Source organism: Erythrolamprus reginae, chromosome 1 (genome assembly GCF_031021105.1).
Source record: "Erythrolamprus reginae isolate rEryReg1 chromosome 1, rEryReg1.hap1, whole genome shotgun sequence".
NCBI lineage: Eukaryota > Metazoa > Chordata > Lepidosauria > Squamata > Dipsadidae > Erythrolamprus > Erythrolamprus reginae.
In genome coordinates this window covers 165,298,889-165,315,885 of record NC_091950.1, presented here as the reverse complement: position 1 = coordinate 165,315,885, position 16,997 = coordinate 165,298,889, and the positions used below count along the sequence as shown (strand labels likewise).

Below are 16,997 nucleotides of genomic sequence, written 5' to 3'. Positions count from 1 at the left end.
AAATAAGAAAGATCAGATTCATCTTTTTTCAGAATCTCTGGATAGATCCCATTGTGGTAAAAAAGGAGAAGGAGTATTATGTTTATACACTACCCTGAGTTTCTTATAAAGTAAGAAAGGTGGGATAAAAATCAATACATCATCATCATCATCATCATCATCATCATCATCATTATTATTATTATTATTATTATTATTATTATTATTATTATTATAATAAAGGACTAACATTCTTCTTTTAAAAAGTTATCTCCGGAAACAATTGCTTTCAATTTAGTTGTAAATCTCTGTTATTTCCTCCAAGGAAAAATTCATCATGTACGTGATGTACAGCTCTAGTCTAAGCAGCACTTAATAATGAGTTTTATTCATTTATTAGACAACCCTTGACCTGGTGGGTTGTTGTTTCAGAGATATTTCTTGACCTAAGAAAAAAATAGAATTATCAGAGACAAGGCTAAAAATGGCTAAAAATCAGTAGGAGCAGCAATGACTTTTAACTTTCTGTAGGCGTTCCCATTTAATTTCTTGTAAGAAGCTGACAGCATCGGAAACTTTCCTTCCTTATTGTTTTCTTTTCTTCTTTCACCCCTCCTTCACTCTGTCAATAATAAAGAAATAAACAAGCAGCTCAAATTCAGGAAATTACCATGAAAAAAGAAAAAGTATTGATTTTTATTTTAAGGTATTATTTATTATTTATTTATTTATGTATGTATGTATTTATTTATTTATTTATTTATTTATTTATTATTTGGATTTGTATGCCGCCCCTCTCCGAAGACTCGGGGCGGCTCACAACAAGTGAAACAAATCATAAATAATGCAATTAATTAAAATATTTAGAAATTTTAAAAACCCCATAAACTAACAGACACACACACAAGCATACCATGTATAAATTAAACATGCCCAGGGGGAGATGTTTCAATTCCCCCATGCCTGACGGCAAAGGTGGGTTTTAAGGAGTTTACGGAAGGCAAGGAGAGTAGGGGCAGTTCTAATCTCCGGGGGGAGTTGGTTCCAGAGAGCCGGTGCCGCCACAGAGAAGGCTCTTCCCCTGGGGCCTGCCAACCGACATTGTTTAGTTGACGGGACCCGGAGAAGGCCCACTCTGTGGGACCTAATCGGTCGCTGGGATTCGTGCGGCAGGAGGCGGTCTCGGAGATATTCTGGTCCAATGCCATGAAGGGCTTTAAAGGTCATAACCAACACTTTGAATTGTGACCGGAAATTGATCGGCAGCCAATGCAGGCTGCGGAGTGATGGTGAAACATGGGCATACCTAGGTAAGCCCATGACTGCTCTCGCAGCTGCATTTTGCACGATCTGAAGTTTCCGAACACTTTTCAAAGGTAGCCCCATGTAGAGAGCATTACAGTAGTCGAACCTCGAGGTGATGAGGGCATGAGTGACTGTGAGCAATGAGTCCCGGTCCAGATAGGGCCGCAACTGGTGCACCAGGCGAACCTGGGCAAACGCCCCCCTCGCCACAGCTGAGAGATGGTTTTCTAATGTGAGCTGTGGATCGAGGAGGACGCCCAAGTTGCGGACCCTCTCTGAGGGGGTCAATAATTCCCCCCCCAGGGTAATGGACGGACAGGTGGGATTGTCCTTGGGAGGCAAAACCCACAGCCACTCCGTCTTATCCGGGTTGAGTTTGAGTCTGTTGACACCCATCCAGGCCCCAACAGCCTCCAGGCACCGGCACATCACTTCCACCGCTTCGTTGACTGGGCATGGGGTGGAGATGTAAAGCTGGGTATCATCAGCATATTGATGATACCTCACCCCATGTCCTTGGATGATCTCACCTAGCGATTTCATGTAGATGTTGAATAGTAGGGGGGAGAGAACCGACCCCTGAGGCACCCCACAAGGGAGAGACCTCGGAGCCGACCTCTGACCCCCCACTAAAACCGACTGCGACCGGCCAGAGAGGTAGGAGGAGAACCACTGAAGAACAGTGCCTCCCACCCCCAACCCCTCCAGACGGCACAGAAGGATACCATGGTCGATGGTATCGAAAGCCGCTGAGAGGTCGAGGAGCACCAGGACAGAGGATAAACCCCTGTCCCGAGCCCGCCAGAGATCATCCATCAACGCGACCAAAGCGGTTTCCGTGCTGTAACCGGGCCTGAAGCCCGACTGCTGGGGACCTAGATAATCGGCTTCTTCCAAGGACCGCTGGAGCTGGAGTGCCACCACCTTCTCAACAACCTTCCTCATAAAGGGAACGTTGGAGACTGGACGATAGTTATTAAGTACAGCTGGGTCCAGGGAAGGCTTCTTGAGGAGGGGGCGCACGAGCGCTTCTTTATAGAGTGTTGGAAAAACTCCCCTCCCCAAGGAAGCGTTGGTAATCTCCTGGGCCCAGCTCCGTGTCACCTCCCTGCTGGCCGAGACCAACCAGGAGGGACACAGATACAGTAAGCAGGTGGCGGAACTCACAGCTCCAATGGCCTTGTCCACTTCATCAGGTGTCACCAGATCAAACTCTTCCCAGACAGGTGGACAAGTACGTGCCCCAGTCACCTCGACTGACTCGTTGTCAGTCGACTCTGTTTTACAATTGGAGTCGAGGTCGGCCCGGATCTGAGCGACTTTATCAGCGAAAAATGTGTTAAAATCCTCGGCACTACTCTGCAAGGGCTCCTCAACTCCCCCCTGGTTAAGAAGGGAGCGGGTCACCCTAAACAGAGCGGCCAGGTGGGATTCCGCTGATGCAATCAAGGCGGCATGGTACGCGCATCTTGCCGCCTTGAGCGCCACTTTGTAAGTCTTAATAAAAGCTCTTACAAGTGTTCGATCAGATTCAGACCTACTCTTCCTCCATCGCTTCTCTAGACGTCTCTTTTGGCGTTTCAACTCCCGGAGCTCCTCGTTGAACCATGGGGCTCTACGGGGTCTAGCGCCACGGAGAGGTCGCAAAGGCGCAATCCGGTCAAGAGCCTCCGCAGCAGCCCTGTTCCAGGCCTCTGCAAGAGACTCCGCCGAACTGTGGACGAGTGCCTCTGGAATAACCCCAAGCGCCATCTGAAAGCCCTCTGGGTCCATCAGGCGTCTGGGGCGGAACATCTTGATTGGTTCCGCCTCCCTGCGGGGAAGGATTGGAGCCAGGAAGTCAAGCCGTAGTAGAAAATGGTCTGACCATGACAAAGGCAACACTTCTAAGCCCCTTAGTCTCAGACCATTACTCAATTGCTCGGAAAGGAATACCATGTCAGGTGCGTGCCCTCCCTCGTGAGTCGGACCCTGTACTACTTGGGTCAGGTCCATGGCTGTCATGGTGGCCATGAACTCCTGTGCCAACCCAGAGGTTTCGCCGAGTGACGGCAGGTTGAAGTCCCCCAGGACAATGAGTCCGGGGAACTCCACCGCCAACCCGGCTACCTCCTCGAGCAGCACAGGCAGGGCTTTTGACACGCAGCTGGGAGGCAGGTACGTGAGAAATAAGCCCACCTCAACCCCTAAGTCCAACTTCAGCAAGAGAGACTCGCAACCCGCAATTTCCGGAGCAATGAGTCTACGCAGGCAAAGGCTCTCCCTGGCTATAATAGCCACTCCTCCCCCCCTTCCCTGGGGTCGAGGTTGATGCCGTATTTGAAACCCGGCTGGGCAGATTTCAGAGAGAGGAACACCTCCCTCTGGGCCCAGCCAGGTTTCAGTAATACATGCCAGGTCGGCCTCCTCATCCAGGATCAAATCCCGGATGAGGAGAGCTTTATTTACCACCGACCTGGCATTAAGCAGCAGCAACCTGAGCCCTGGGCCAGAGTTCCACTCATCACCAGTACCCGAGATTGGGCTCACAGAGCCAGAACAAGGGACCGTTATTAAGCAACGATCCCTCGTTCCCCTGGAACGGCTAACTCTGTGGCCCCCGCCATATCTGCCTCTCCCCAGCAACACTGGAATATTCTGACCCACTGCCACCCCAGAGATCAGTGCCCCTTCCTCTCCTGTCTCCCGAGCGTCAGGTGGGCCAAATCTCTCATTCATACTATTATCAATCATCTCATCCATACCATAACCCCACCCACCCCCACCAACCCAATCATACCAGTCATTCCATTCATACCCACAAATATATTTATCCCAATCATCCATTAATTTAGAACTCCCAATTATATTAAAAATTGATTAAATTAATAACAATTTAAAATAGCAATTAAGCAATTTAAAAACACTAAAAACACTAAAAAATAGTATCAAATAGAAAATATAAATTAATGAAGGGAACACAGCAGCACGAGGGAACCAAACTCCAGGTTGGCTGATGTCTTAGTCTTAAAGTGGCTTAAAGTGTCTTAAAGCCAATGTCTTAGTCTTAAAGTGCAATAATAGAATGGACTTCTCAGTGCTGGCAGCTGCCATTGGCCGGCACTCCAGGATCTGTCTCTTGCCTTATTTGGGATTATTCCAAGTTCTCTCCCTGTAACAGTCCCAATAATCGCTGGTCGTCCCAGTCTCCCTCAAGTGCTAATAGTCCTATTGGGCGACATCTCCGAATCCCCACACCCTCCGTGGCTCCACACGACTCTCAAACCTCTTCTGAGCAGCCTCCACATGATCCCTGCAGAGGTGGTTCCGACACAGATGGTCCCCATAATGGTTGGTAATTCAGGTTCCATTGCCAGGCAGCATCCTCTTCGACGCCAGGTGCCCCCACCATTTGGCGTCCTGGCGTCTGAGGTCTGCCTTGTCCGGTAAGGTGTCTGATCTGATCCAGGCCACCTCCGCCAGTAGTCCCCTTTGGTTCTCAGCTGGGCTGGACTCCTCGGGTGACGCCCAGGTCGCAGCGGCTCTCACCCGCCCCCACGCTGAGCGTCTCAGATGTTCCTCGGCGTTTCTGGCGTCCTAGGATCTTAAATAGCCGCCAGCAGCCCCCTCCGGTTTCTCAGCTGGGCTGGACTCCTCAGGTGATGCCCAGGTCGCAGCGGCTCTCACCCGCCCCCACGCTGAGCGTCTCAGATGTTCCTCGGCGTTTCTTAACAGCCTTTCTTAAGCACATCCTACATAATGCTTTGTGACATTTGTTCAAATCCCTAGTGCCGCATAATAGGGTGAGCTCCCATTACTTGTCCCAGCTTCTGCCAACCTAGCAGTTCAAAAGTACATAAAAAATGCAAGTAGAAAAATAGGAACCACCTTTGGGGGAAGGTAACAGCGTTCTGTATGCCTTTAGCATTTAGTCATGCCGGCCACATGATCACAGAGACTTCTTTGGATAGCGCTGGCTCTCCAGCTTTGAAACGGAGATGAGCACCACCCCCTAGAGTCAGGAACAACTAGCATATATGTGTAAGGGGAACCTTTACTGTCTAATGCTCTCTGGGACCGCCTTCTGCCGCACGAATCCCAGCGACCGGTTAGGTCCCACAGAGTTGGCCTTCTCTGGGTCCCGTCGACTAAACAATGTCATTTGGCGGGACCCAGGAGAAGAGCCTTCTCTGTGGCGGCCCCGACCCTCTGGAACCATTTCCCCCCAGATACCAGAGTTGCCCCCACCCTCCTTGCCTTTCGCAAGCTCCTTAAAACCCACCTCTGTCCTCAGGCATGGGGGAATTGAAAATTTTTTCTCCCTTCCCCCTAGGCTTATAGAATTTATACATGGTATGTTTGTTGGTATGATTGATCTCTTAAATTGGGGTTTTTTAGATTACTTTTTAATATTAGATTTGTTACATTGTTTTTTATTGTTGTTAGCCACCCCGAGTCTTCGGAGAGGGGCGGCATACAAATCTAAATAAACTAAACTAAACTAAACTTTTTTAATTAATATTTTTATTGATTTTTGTAATATAAAACACACACACAACATATAACATATAACATGTGCTCGGTGATCCCACCACCAGACAATCAGACAATTTACTGTCTAATGCTCCATTGTGGTGGTGTTAGGCAATTATTCAGTGATTCTATAAATAAAAGCATCCATATATCTCCCTTCCCAATATTCTAAGTATCTTCATTTCAGACACTTGGTTTATTAAAAATTGTAGAATTTCTGTAGTATTTAATACCTCTCCTCTCTTATTATATCTCTTTGTGTTGTTTCAGTGAATATGTAGGCACTTTAGTGAATTCCCAAAATTTAGAGTATTAATTGTGGTATTTAAAGTATTTGCTTATTGTTTAGAATTTAGATTAAAAAAAACCACAATATAGCATATTTCTTCTATTGCCACTCTTATCTAAAAAGTTATATTTATACTCTTGTGAGTTCTGGCTACAGTTTTAATCTGTGTCTTGTATTAAATCATAGAGATAGCTATTTTGTGTGACCTTTGCTGTCTGTGGTGCCTTAGGTTAGAGAACAGTTTTGGAAATGATAGGAAGGGAATTGGTCATTTTATGAGAATGTGAATCATTTCAAGCATTTGACTTCTATAAAAAGTATTTAGAAAAAGGTTGAATTCCTCTCTTAAATTCTAATTCACAGGAAACAAAATTTTAAAATCAAATTAGTGAAAGGAAGGGACATCTCATTTCTTTAAAAATCAGTTTATTCCAAATAGTAAAAGTATTTACATAAAGAAAATAAAATGGTAGTATATTGCTCATTAAACTATGATTAATTGCATGCTAAAATAAGTGATAGACTTCTATATCTGATTTTGTATTTTAAATTTGATAAATAGGAAGCTATTTTTTATTTTAAAGAATAAGACGAAAATACAGAAAATGTTCCTAGTAGGATAAGTAAAGAATTAACCAGCACTCTATACAGTGGGAGATTGTGATGCTTGGAACAAACTTCCAGCAGACGTGGTTGGTAAATTTACAGTAACTGAATTTAAACATGCCTGGAATAAACATATATCCATCCTAAGATAAAATACAGGAAATAGTATAAGGGCAGACTAGATGGACCATGGGGTATTTTTCTGCCATCAATCTTCTATGTTTCTAAGTAAAATTAATTCTATACATAGTTCTATAAATCAAAGTTTTGTTATTTGTTTCAAGTCAATATTTTTAAAAGTATGATAAAATTCTACTCTGATTGTGTTGTAGGTATTTTAATATTTCTGGAGCATGCAATGCCACCTAGCTGTCATGAACAGATGGTCTTTTTTCCCTTTTTTGTATATTCAGGACTGCCTTTTCCATATGGAGGACAGAAATGTTTCTTTCTTTCTTTAAAGCAATTGACTTATATATAATTTGGCTCCTGGTCTGAACTGGTTATAACCCTTCACTTTGCAGATTGTTAAGGGGTCACTTAAAAAACTACCAAGTTTTAAAAGTTAAAAAAAAAAAAGAAGAATCTCCGTTTCTATGGAAGTTAGGAGGGTTTAATTATGAAAAGTAATTCTCAGCTATGATTATGTCTTCTGTAGGTAGCCAACCAGGTTGTACAAGCACTGCTTACTCAGAAGGTAAGTCATTTATTTTCTTTGTGGTGACAAAAAAACCTACCCTTACCTAAAATTATCAAATTTTTTCCTTCAGTAAATTGAACATAATGATATATTGCATTGAATCACTAGGAATCTCTTTGATTATCCTTCTGAGGCCATTGAATAAAGATTAAGAATTTATTTCAGTGTCTTCCTGCTGATAAAATCCTATGGAGTTTACAGAATGCTCTCAGCAATTGAGCAGAGTTAACTTACAAGATTACTTCAAGTTAAGCTGGACCTGAAATCTCATCCATATTTGGGAGTGTTCCATTAAATAAATTTATCACCGGTAATATATACCATTAGAATATGACCCCATTTTTGTATATACTCGGTGATGCCATTCTTGCAGATTTGGAACAATTGATTGCTTTGCTTAACATGTTCATTTATATTTAGAGCTGAAGACAGCCAAATCCCTACACATGTAATGAGACATGCAGCTGTTTTTAGTTTTCTTGAATTGCACCTTGGAGATAGCCAGTTTGGTTGGAGCTGCTGTGAGACATTAATTGAATTTTTTCACCTTTCCCCCAGCTTATATATGTGTAGTCTTTTTACTTATATACAGTATTTTAGTTATTACTTATGTATGATATTGAAGCTCATTTTTCTATACCAAGATATGCTCTAGGGCAGTGCTTCTCAGACTTGCCAACTTTTAAGACTTAGCAAGTATAACCCATGATGGCTGGTGAGTTCTGGGAGCTGAGGTCCGCACATCTTGAAGTTGTGAAGTTTGAGAAACACTGCTCTAGAGTTAAAAATCAAAGCAAAACAGTGGTCGCATAAGAAGCAGTATAAAACCACAATTGAAATGTGGGTTTATCTCTTTTTCTCCAGAACAGGGAGAAAGGGAACTTAACCATGTCTGCCAAAACGTTGATCCACCTTTACCTGGAGTTTCTTCCCAACAATACTGAGCTTATTCTTCTAGAAGAGGATCTTGCCACTTCTCTATGGAGATTCTTAATTATCCAGGCCATGGTTGTCCCAAAGGTGTCTTTTCAAAGGACCTGGACTTCCGTTTTTTACCCTTGAAAATGTTAACTTTCCTACAGTTTTCCACTCAGTTTTGTTCCACCCAATTCTGTCTCTATGTGAATCTATAAAGAGGTGTAGTGTTGCAGTGATTAGAATGCAGTATTGCAGGCCAGCAGTTCAAGTCTCACCAGTTCAAGGTTGACTCAGCCTTCCCTGCTTCTGAAATGGGTAAAATGAGGACCCAGATAGTTTGGGGGGAATTGCTGACTCTCTAAACCGCTTAGAAAGGGTTGTAAAGCACTGTGAAGGGCCTAAGTTCTATTGCTATTTGTACATGCAGCAATAAGAAGGACCAGGGGAGACATGACAGCAGTGTTCCAATATCTCAGGAGTTGCCACAAAGAAAAAGGAGTCAACCTATTCTCCAAAGCACCTGAGAGTAAAACAAGAAGCAATGGGTGGATGCTGAATAAGGAGAGAAGCAAGTTAGAACTAAGGAGAAATTTCCTGACAATTAGAACAATTAATCAGTGGAACAGCTTGCCTCCAGAAGTTGTAAATGCTCCAGCACTGGAAGTTTTTAAGAAGACGTTGGATAGCCATCTGTCTGAAGCAGTGTAGCGTTTCCTGCCTAGGCACGGGGTTAGCCTAGAAGACCTCTAAGGTTCCTTCCAACTCCTTTATTATTATTATTATTTATTATTATGTTTTGGAGCTCCTCTTAGTGTATTGGCATAATTGAAAGTTGCAGAGTGAATAATGGTAGCAGTTTGTCAAGGAGATTGGCCAGTGATGGTTTCTTGGCCCACAGTTGGAAAAAAGAGTGATATATTTTTCTTGTACAGTATATCATATTTTCTGGGAGCCTATGGCAAGTTGATTGTTTTTTATTTGGAACATATGATGCAAACCTATGTAAAAGTAGTCCTTAGGGTATGACTATTTCTTTAGTGGCCATTCTAAGTTATGACTGCACTGAAAAAAGTTATTTCTGACCTTTGCGTTTATGACACAGCATCCTCATGGTCACATGATTATGATATAGGTGCTTGGCAACCATTGCTTACTTACAATTGTAGCCGTGTCCCAGGGTCATGTGACTGGCATTTGTGACTTTCTCAGCCAGTTTCCAATTAATAACATCAATGGAAAATCTGGCAGGGAAGGTAGCAAGCTGTGGTCACATGATGTTTCCACCTATTGATCGCAGAAAAATTGGGTACAATGACGTGATGCCTTACTTAATGTTTGCACTACTTACCATATTTTTCAGTATATAAGATGCACCGGTGTATAAGATGCACCTAGATTTTAGAGAAGGAAAACAAGAAAAAAAGTATTCTGAACCAAATGGTGTAGTATTATATTATTTAATAAAATACCAGTTAGCAGAATACTTTTTACAACCATGTATACTTTTTAAAACCATGTACACTTTTTACAAACTTCAAACTTGACAGCTTCAAGACTTGTGGACTTTAACTCCCAGAATTCCTCCACCAATCATACTACCTCAGAAATGGGAGTGAAAGTCCACAAGTCTTAAACTTGCCAGGTTTGAAGACCCTTGCACTCCTAACTTCTAACTTACTTGACAGCTTCAAGACTTGTGGACTTCAACTCCCAGAATTCCCCCACCAGTCATTACCAGCTGCAGGCTCTGAAGACATAGCAGCCGCGAGTGGGAAGCCAAGCCCATCTGAGGAAGATCTGAGGAAGGCTATGCACCTTGGATTGGCTGGAGTGTGAGTTCAGCTGGGGGCGTCTAGCTTTCCACCAGGTTCTTTTATTTTAAAGAGAGAGAGAGAAAGAAAAGGGGGCAGGCGAATAACCAGCTTCTTTAGAGAAATAAATGTGTATCCCCCATCAATTACAGTCTAATTCTGTCTTTCTATCTTTACACTGCAATTGATGGGAGATAAACATTTCTTTCTCTAGAGAAGCTGGTTATTCGCCCCCCCTTTTTCTCTCACTCTCTCTTTAAAAGAAAAGAACCTGGTGGAAAGCTAGTTGCCCCTATCCGAACTTACACCCCAGCCAATCCCAGGTCCGTAGCCTTCCTCAGATCTTCCTTAAGTTACAAGTAGAGCAGTGGAAAACCCCCTGCAAAGACTTAGAGCTTGGAAAACCTTCTTTGCAGAGAGTAACAGTGAAAGAGCTTGCAAGCGGGTAAGAGATGGGAACATTGTTAGCATTTGGTTAGGGCTGGAAAGAAACATTTGGAGCAAGTAAAACAATGAAAAAAAAACTTTCAAAAACAGGTTTTGGAATACATTCTTGGCAATGTAACAATGAAAGAGCTTACAAGCCGATAAAAGCTGGGAACATTGTTAGCACTTGGTTAGAGCTGAAAGAAACTTACTCAGAGCAAGTTAGAGTAATGAAACAAACCCTGCAAAGACTTAGGGCTTGGAAAACATTCTTCACAGAGAGTAACAATGAAAGAGCTTGCAAGCTGGTAAAAGCTGGGAACATTGTTAGCACCTGGTTAGGGCTGGAAAGAAACATTTTGAGGAAATAGAGAACAAACAAAAAAAATCAAAGGCAGGGTTTGGACTACATTTTTGGCAGAGATTAACAGTGAAAGAGTTTGCAAGCTGGTAAGAGCTGTGAACATTGTTAGCACCTGATTAGGGCTAGAAAGAAACTTACTCATAGCAAGTTAGAGTAATTTTTAAAAACCTGCAAAGACTTAGGGCTTGGAAAACATTCTTCGCAGAGAGTAACAATGAAAGATCCTGCAAGGTAAGAGTTGGAAGATCGTTAGCAGCTAGTTAGGGCTGGGGGGAAAAAGCTACATTCAGAGTGTAAGGCACACCCTAATTATCAGCCTATTTTTAGGAGGAAATAGTGCGTTTTATACACAAAAAAACACGGTAACTCTGAATATCCTGTCTCTTTGTAATTGTGAGTTGAAACCAACCTGTGTTCTCTAAATACTCAACTAGATGGCAGAACATAGCTAATTTCAGGATGGAAGCAAGGCTTGAGATAATTAGTATTTAGATGGAAAATCAACCAGTTTATAAACAAGACTGGAAGAAATATCCTGGAAGGAGGCCGAGGACAAATAACTTCTTCACACTTGCCAAGGAAGCTACATGGCTTTATCTATGTAATCACCATGAGTTCAGCTTCATTTGTACAATATTTCATCTATACTGTCTAAATAGTTTGCCAAGTAATCAACTCAACTTCTCATTAAATGACTGTAATTGACTGAATGATAGAGTTAATTCACCACAAATAATTAAACAAATAATTGTCACATTTATATCTTCCTTCCTTCCTTATTTCCTCCCTCCCTCCTTTTTTTTTAGCATTTTTGGATTTGGAATAACATTTTTGCTTTCTAATTATTTTTTTCTGGAGCCCTTCCAAAAGCTATGTAGTTGCACCTCTTGATCAACTCTGTGGCCATGGTTATTAGGATTGTAGAAATCCATTTGAAGGGGTTCATGGCAGGGAACCTGCCCAGATCCAGTTCTTGAAGCACAGAAACACCAGACCCTTTTCAAAACTCCATGTGGCACGTGTGTCAATGGAAATGTTTTCAGTAATTGCCTCCATGTGCTTTCAGGAAATGGATTGCACTAACATTAAGGAGTCAAGAGGATCTGGGACTTTGAATAAGGGGTTTTAGACAATTCTCATAGTGATTCATTTGTCTCCTTAATGTTTCATAGATATTAGGGAGTTAAAAGATGCTTTCATGTTTTAATTCCATAGTATCTATGAAACATTAAGGAAACAAATCAACCAGTCCCAGGAACAAATCAAATAATTCCATTCATATCTGCTGTACAAATTCTGAGTTCTAGAGCCTACAAAAATTAGATTAGCATTCTACAAGGTAACAATACATTCTGTGAGGCTGTCTTTGTGATTGTGTTGTTCTCAATATAGCATTATGTTACTTAAAAACACTGTCCTTCCTTTTTCAAAACTACAAAGATACAAAAAAAGAAAGCAATGAAATGAGGGGAGGCAATATTCCCATAATATAATTATAGCACCTCTAGGATTAATTTTTCTCCCATAGCTGCTCTTTTTATCATTAGCAGTAGATGCAAGAGCCACAGGTTCTAAGGACCAAGAATATAGATTAAAATGTGTTTAATGGAGTGATTTGCTTGATATTGACAAAATTTGACAGATACACAGCCTTGGCTGAGCAACACTAGCTAAGTTAATATCTTGAAGCGGAAACACAAAGCATTCTAAATGTTAATGAATGTTAACTCTTACAGACCTTTTAATGCTATCTGGACTGAGTGCATTTATACGAAAGGACAAGAAGACAAACTGTACAATGAATAGGAAATTCTGCTTTGGGGGTCAATCACAAATTACTTTATACTAATCCAAGTAAGACCCAGTAAACATATAAGTCTTCTACTACATTACACTAAGGCAGAACAAGTCATGTCACCAAGAGATGATACCCCAGAGGGACTTTATAAATACAGAAGGAACCTGAACAACTCACATCAAGAATAATACCATGCAGGAACACTGATCATATGTATTATACCATGAAATTTCAATGATCCTTTAACAGATACTTTTGATAGTGTTTTTATTTTTAAAATCAATTAAATTTAATTAAATAATGGTATAAGGAATTAAGTACAAATAGCCCAAAATAATATCAAATTATTGTCTATGAAAATTCTCAGTCATCCAGGTCATGGTTGTCCCAGAGCTGCATTTTCTGGGTTTTCTTAAAACCAGGAGATCTTATCAACTGAAAGAGCAAAAACTAGAGAGATTTATCAAGGTCATTGAACTCTTGAGGTTAAATTTATAGTTTAAAATAGGCATGTTCGATATGACTCTACTTTGCAAGACATTTCCCTTTAGTGAATTCAGTTTTGAAAAGGAAATATAATAGATTTAAAGAAGAATATTTGTAGCACAGGGTTGAAATAAGAGGCTCTTGATGCTCCCTAAGCTTAGTTGTTTTCTTTCAGACCTTTCATTACCCAAAATAGGTAATATCATCAGTGCACTGATGCTGTTAACTTAATGAAACATCTGCAACAAAACAGCCAAGCTCAGGGAGCACCAAGGACCCCTCATTCATACTTTTACAAGCAATGCAAGTTTTTGAGCCCACGTGGCTTAGTGGTTCTGGTGTTGAACTAGACTTTGGCTAGTTTCTCTTAGCCAAACTGAACCATCGGATTGTAATAGAGGAAAAACACTGTTTTTACTGTACAAAAAAGTGTAATCCATCCCTCCATCTCTTCTGGTATGATTTAAGATATCTAGACTTCTAATTTTACATAGTTCAGTGCTGAGAGTTGAAGTCTATATGGGTAGTCCCTACAACAGTTTATTTAGTATCTGTTCGAAGTTACAATGGCACTGAAAAAAAGTGACTTATGATCATTTCCTAAACTTAAAAGCCATTGCGCCATCCCCATGGTCAACACTGGTACACTTGGCAACTGGCATGTATTTATAATTGCTGCAAAGTCCTAGAGTCATGTGATCATCTTTTCCAACCTTCTGACAAACAAAATCAATGGGGGAAACCAGATTCAATTAACAACCATGTTACTAACTGAACAACTACAATGATTCACTTAACAACTGTAGCCAGAAAAGTCGTAAAATGGGAAAAGCTCACTTAAGAAATGTCCCCCTTAGCAATAGAAATGCTGAGCTCAATTAGGAATAGCAATAGCACTTAGACTTATATACCGCTTCACAGTGCTTTACAGTCTTCTCTAAGAGGTTTACAGAGAGTAAGCATATTGCCCCCAACAATCTAGCTCCTCATTTTACCAACTTTGGAAGGACGGAAGGCTGAGTCAACCTTGAGCCTACTGAGATTCCATCTGCCAAACTGCTAGCAGCTGATGATCAGCAGAAGTAGCTTGCAGTACTGCACTCTAACCACTGTGCCACCGAGGCTCTATAATTGTGCTCATAAGTAGAGGACTATCTGTATATCATGAAGTTGTCAAAGTTGAGAAACACTGATCAAGCCAGTCAAATTTTAATTTAACTTTAAATGTAGGAACAAGGGAGGTCAACACCCAGGTTTTTGAAATGATACATGGGTGGTGTTGCTCAGTCTAAGTGAGTCTGAATTCCCAGGTCTCATAAAACATTTATTGCTTTGAAGTCTGTAGTTTCAATCTTAATTTTTGCCGCTAGCTCCTCTGTATCTTATTTGTTAGAAACTCCTTAAGAAGTGGCATTAGCGCTTTTGCTTGCTTAAACAGAATACCTATAATAGTTCTCCATGTGAGGCCTGAGTTGATGCAGTTATTACTAGAGCATCTATTTGCTGAATTAAAGGATTTAGAATTGTGCTGCACTTCAAATAAAATATCATTGCCTCCTTGTCACTTTAGTAGGCAGAGAATATATAACTTGGTTAGCCTTAGGGGTATTTTAAATAAGCACTGCCCTCGTAATGTGTGCAGGCAAAATGATTTCTTAGTTCATTCAGTGTTAACTTTGAATTAAAGCTAAGCTATGTTTTTTCCGGCTATCTCTTAACAAAATTGTGTTATTTTCCCTCTCCCCCCCCCCCCCCCCCAATCATGCTGGCTTTGACACAGCACAAGAGAAGACAAACACTCAGGTTGTTTCAGACTCTTCCACATTCTAGTCTGTAGCTTCCACTGGGTTTTAATATCTTGTTAATGTTGTTAATGAACACACAGAGACAGAGCTAAACATTGTTCTTTTCGGTCATGAATGCTTCCAAAAATAAATTATAGAAAGATAAGCAAGGTATTTGTACTCAAGTTTAAGACATTTACATGCCATATATAGAGTAACAACATATAGACATGTATTTATTTGCTTGTCCTTGTTGCTGATGCTTGACAATGATTTAAAGTGTTCTACATAAGCTAAGTGGCAATGCCCAGTGATATTAGCTGTTAAAAAAAACTAAGCAAGATTAGATCAGGTTGGCTTCTGGTTAAAAGATTTACACTTGTAAATCCCATGATTGTGGAATAGAGGGGGAAGTGTGAAAATATCCAAAAAAGAAGCAATAGCAAGCCATTTCTCTAGTATAGTAAGACAATTCTGTGAATATGTCCATTCAGACACCGAGTGGTAAGCTGTGTCTCCCTCTCCCTTTCTTTGTCTCACAAAGAAACACACACAATTTTTCTTACAAAAATAAAGGAATTCTCCCATTGACTCTTCCTCTTTAGCTGAGTCTGTTTCTTGTACATGTAGATAATACATTTACAAGAATGTATTATCTACATGCTTAAAGATACCCATTCTTGAAAATAAAATATAGCGATCATATCTATGGTCAGAGAGTTAAATCCTAGAGTTACAGTGTGTGTTGATTGGACAGAATCAAGCATCGATCAAAAAGTTTACTTTAATAAGTATTCAATTAGAATACTTATTTGATCCTAATAACTCTTAACTTTCTTAGATGTCTAGCAAAGATGATAAAAAAGATCCTTCAGACTCACTTCAAAGAATTCAGAAAGAAACAGATTGAATAGAAATAATAATAATAATAATAATAATAAGTAGAAGAAGAAGAACAAGAAGAAGAACAACAAGAAGAAGAACAAGAAGAAGCATGGTCATGTGAAAACTGTGATCAGCAAAGAGTACATCCAGAGGACCAGAAAATTTTTGAATGGTGGCAACACTATCAAGGCTATAAATACATGGGCCATACCTGTCATTAGATACACAGCTGGCATAGTGAACTGGAGTCAAGCAGAGCTGGACAACTTGGACAGGAAAACCAGAAAATTAATGACGATCCCTCAAGCACTACACCCCCACAGCGACGTTGACAGGCTGTATTTACCAAGGAAAATGTGTGGCAGAGGACTTTTGCAAGTGGAAGAAGTGGAAGCATGCATTAGCTGATTATGTGAAGGAGAGCAAAGAGTCAGTGTTGATGGAGGCCAACAATAAGAAGCTTCTCAAGGTGAAGCAAACTAAGGACCAGTACAGAAAAACTGTAACTCAAGGTCGTATGGACAGTTGGCGGAACCAAGCATTGCATGGCCTGTTCTTGTAGAAGATTAAAGTCAAAGTGGATAAAGAAAATACCTGGTCATGGCTTACAAGTGGAACACTCAAAAAAGGAGACAGAAGGACTAATACTGGCAGCACAAGAACAGGCCATTAGAACAAATGCTGTCAAAGCCAGAATTGAAAAATCAACAGACGATCCAAAGTGCAGATTCTGTAAAGAAACAGATAAAACAATTGATCACATACTCAGCTGCTGCAAAAAGATCACACAGACTGACTACATGCATAGACACGATGCTGTGGCACAGATGATCCACTGGAACTTGTGCCAGAACTACCATATACCAGTGGCAAAGAACTGGTGGGATCATAAGCCCGAAAAAGTGGTCGAAAATGAGCAAGCAAAACTACTGTGGGACCTCCGACTTCAGACTGACCGAATTCTGAAGCATAACACACCAGACATCCTGATTGTGGAGAAAAAGAAAGCATGGATCAACGACATCAGAATCCCAGGAGGCAGCAGAATTGAGGAGAAGCAGCTAGAGAAATTAGTGAAATATGAAAATCTAAAAATCGAGCTGCAACGACTCTGGCATAAGCTAGTGAAAGTGG

General features: G+C 41.1%; 1 protein-coding gene across 6 annotated transcripts in view; it reads left to right on the top strand.

Moving 5' to 3' along the window:
* The window catches only part of NCKAP5 (NCK associated protein 5), an 845,077-nt gene that overhangs the window by 624,248 nt on the left and 203,832 nt on the right, over nt 1-16,997 (top strand). For all 6 annotated transcript variants that reach the window (XM_070731175.1, XM_070731183.1, XM_070731191.1 and 3 more), the window contains one exon: nt 7,350-7,388. In XM_070731175.1, coding sequence (XP_070587276.1) covers nt 7,350-7,388 — 39 coding nt within the window. The remainder of the gene's footprint in view (nt 1-7,349; nt 7,389-16,997) is intronic.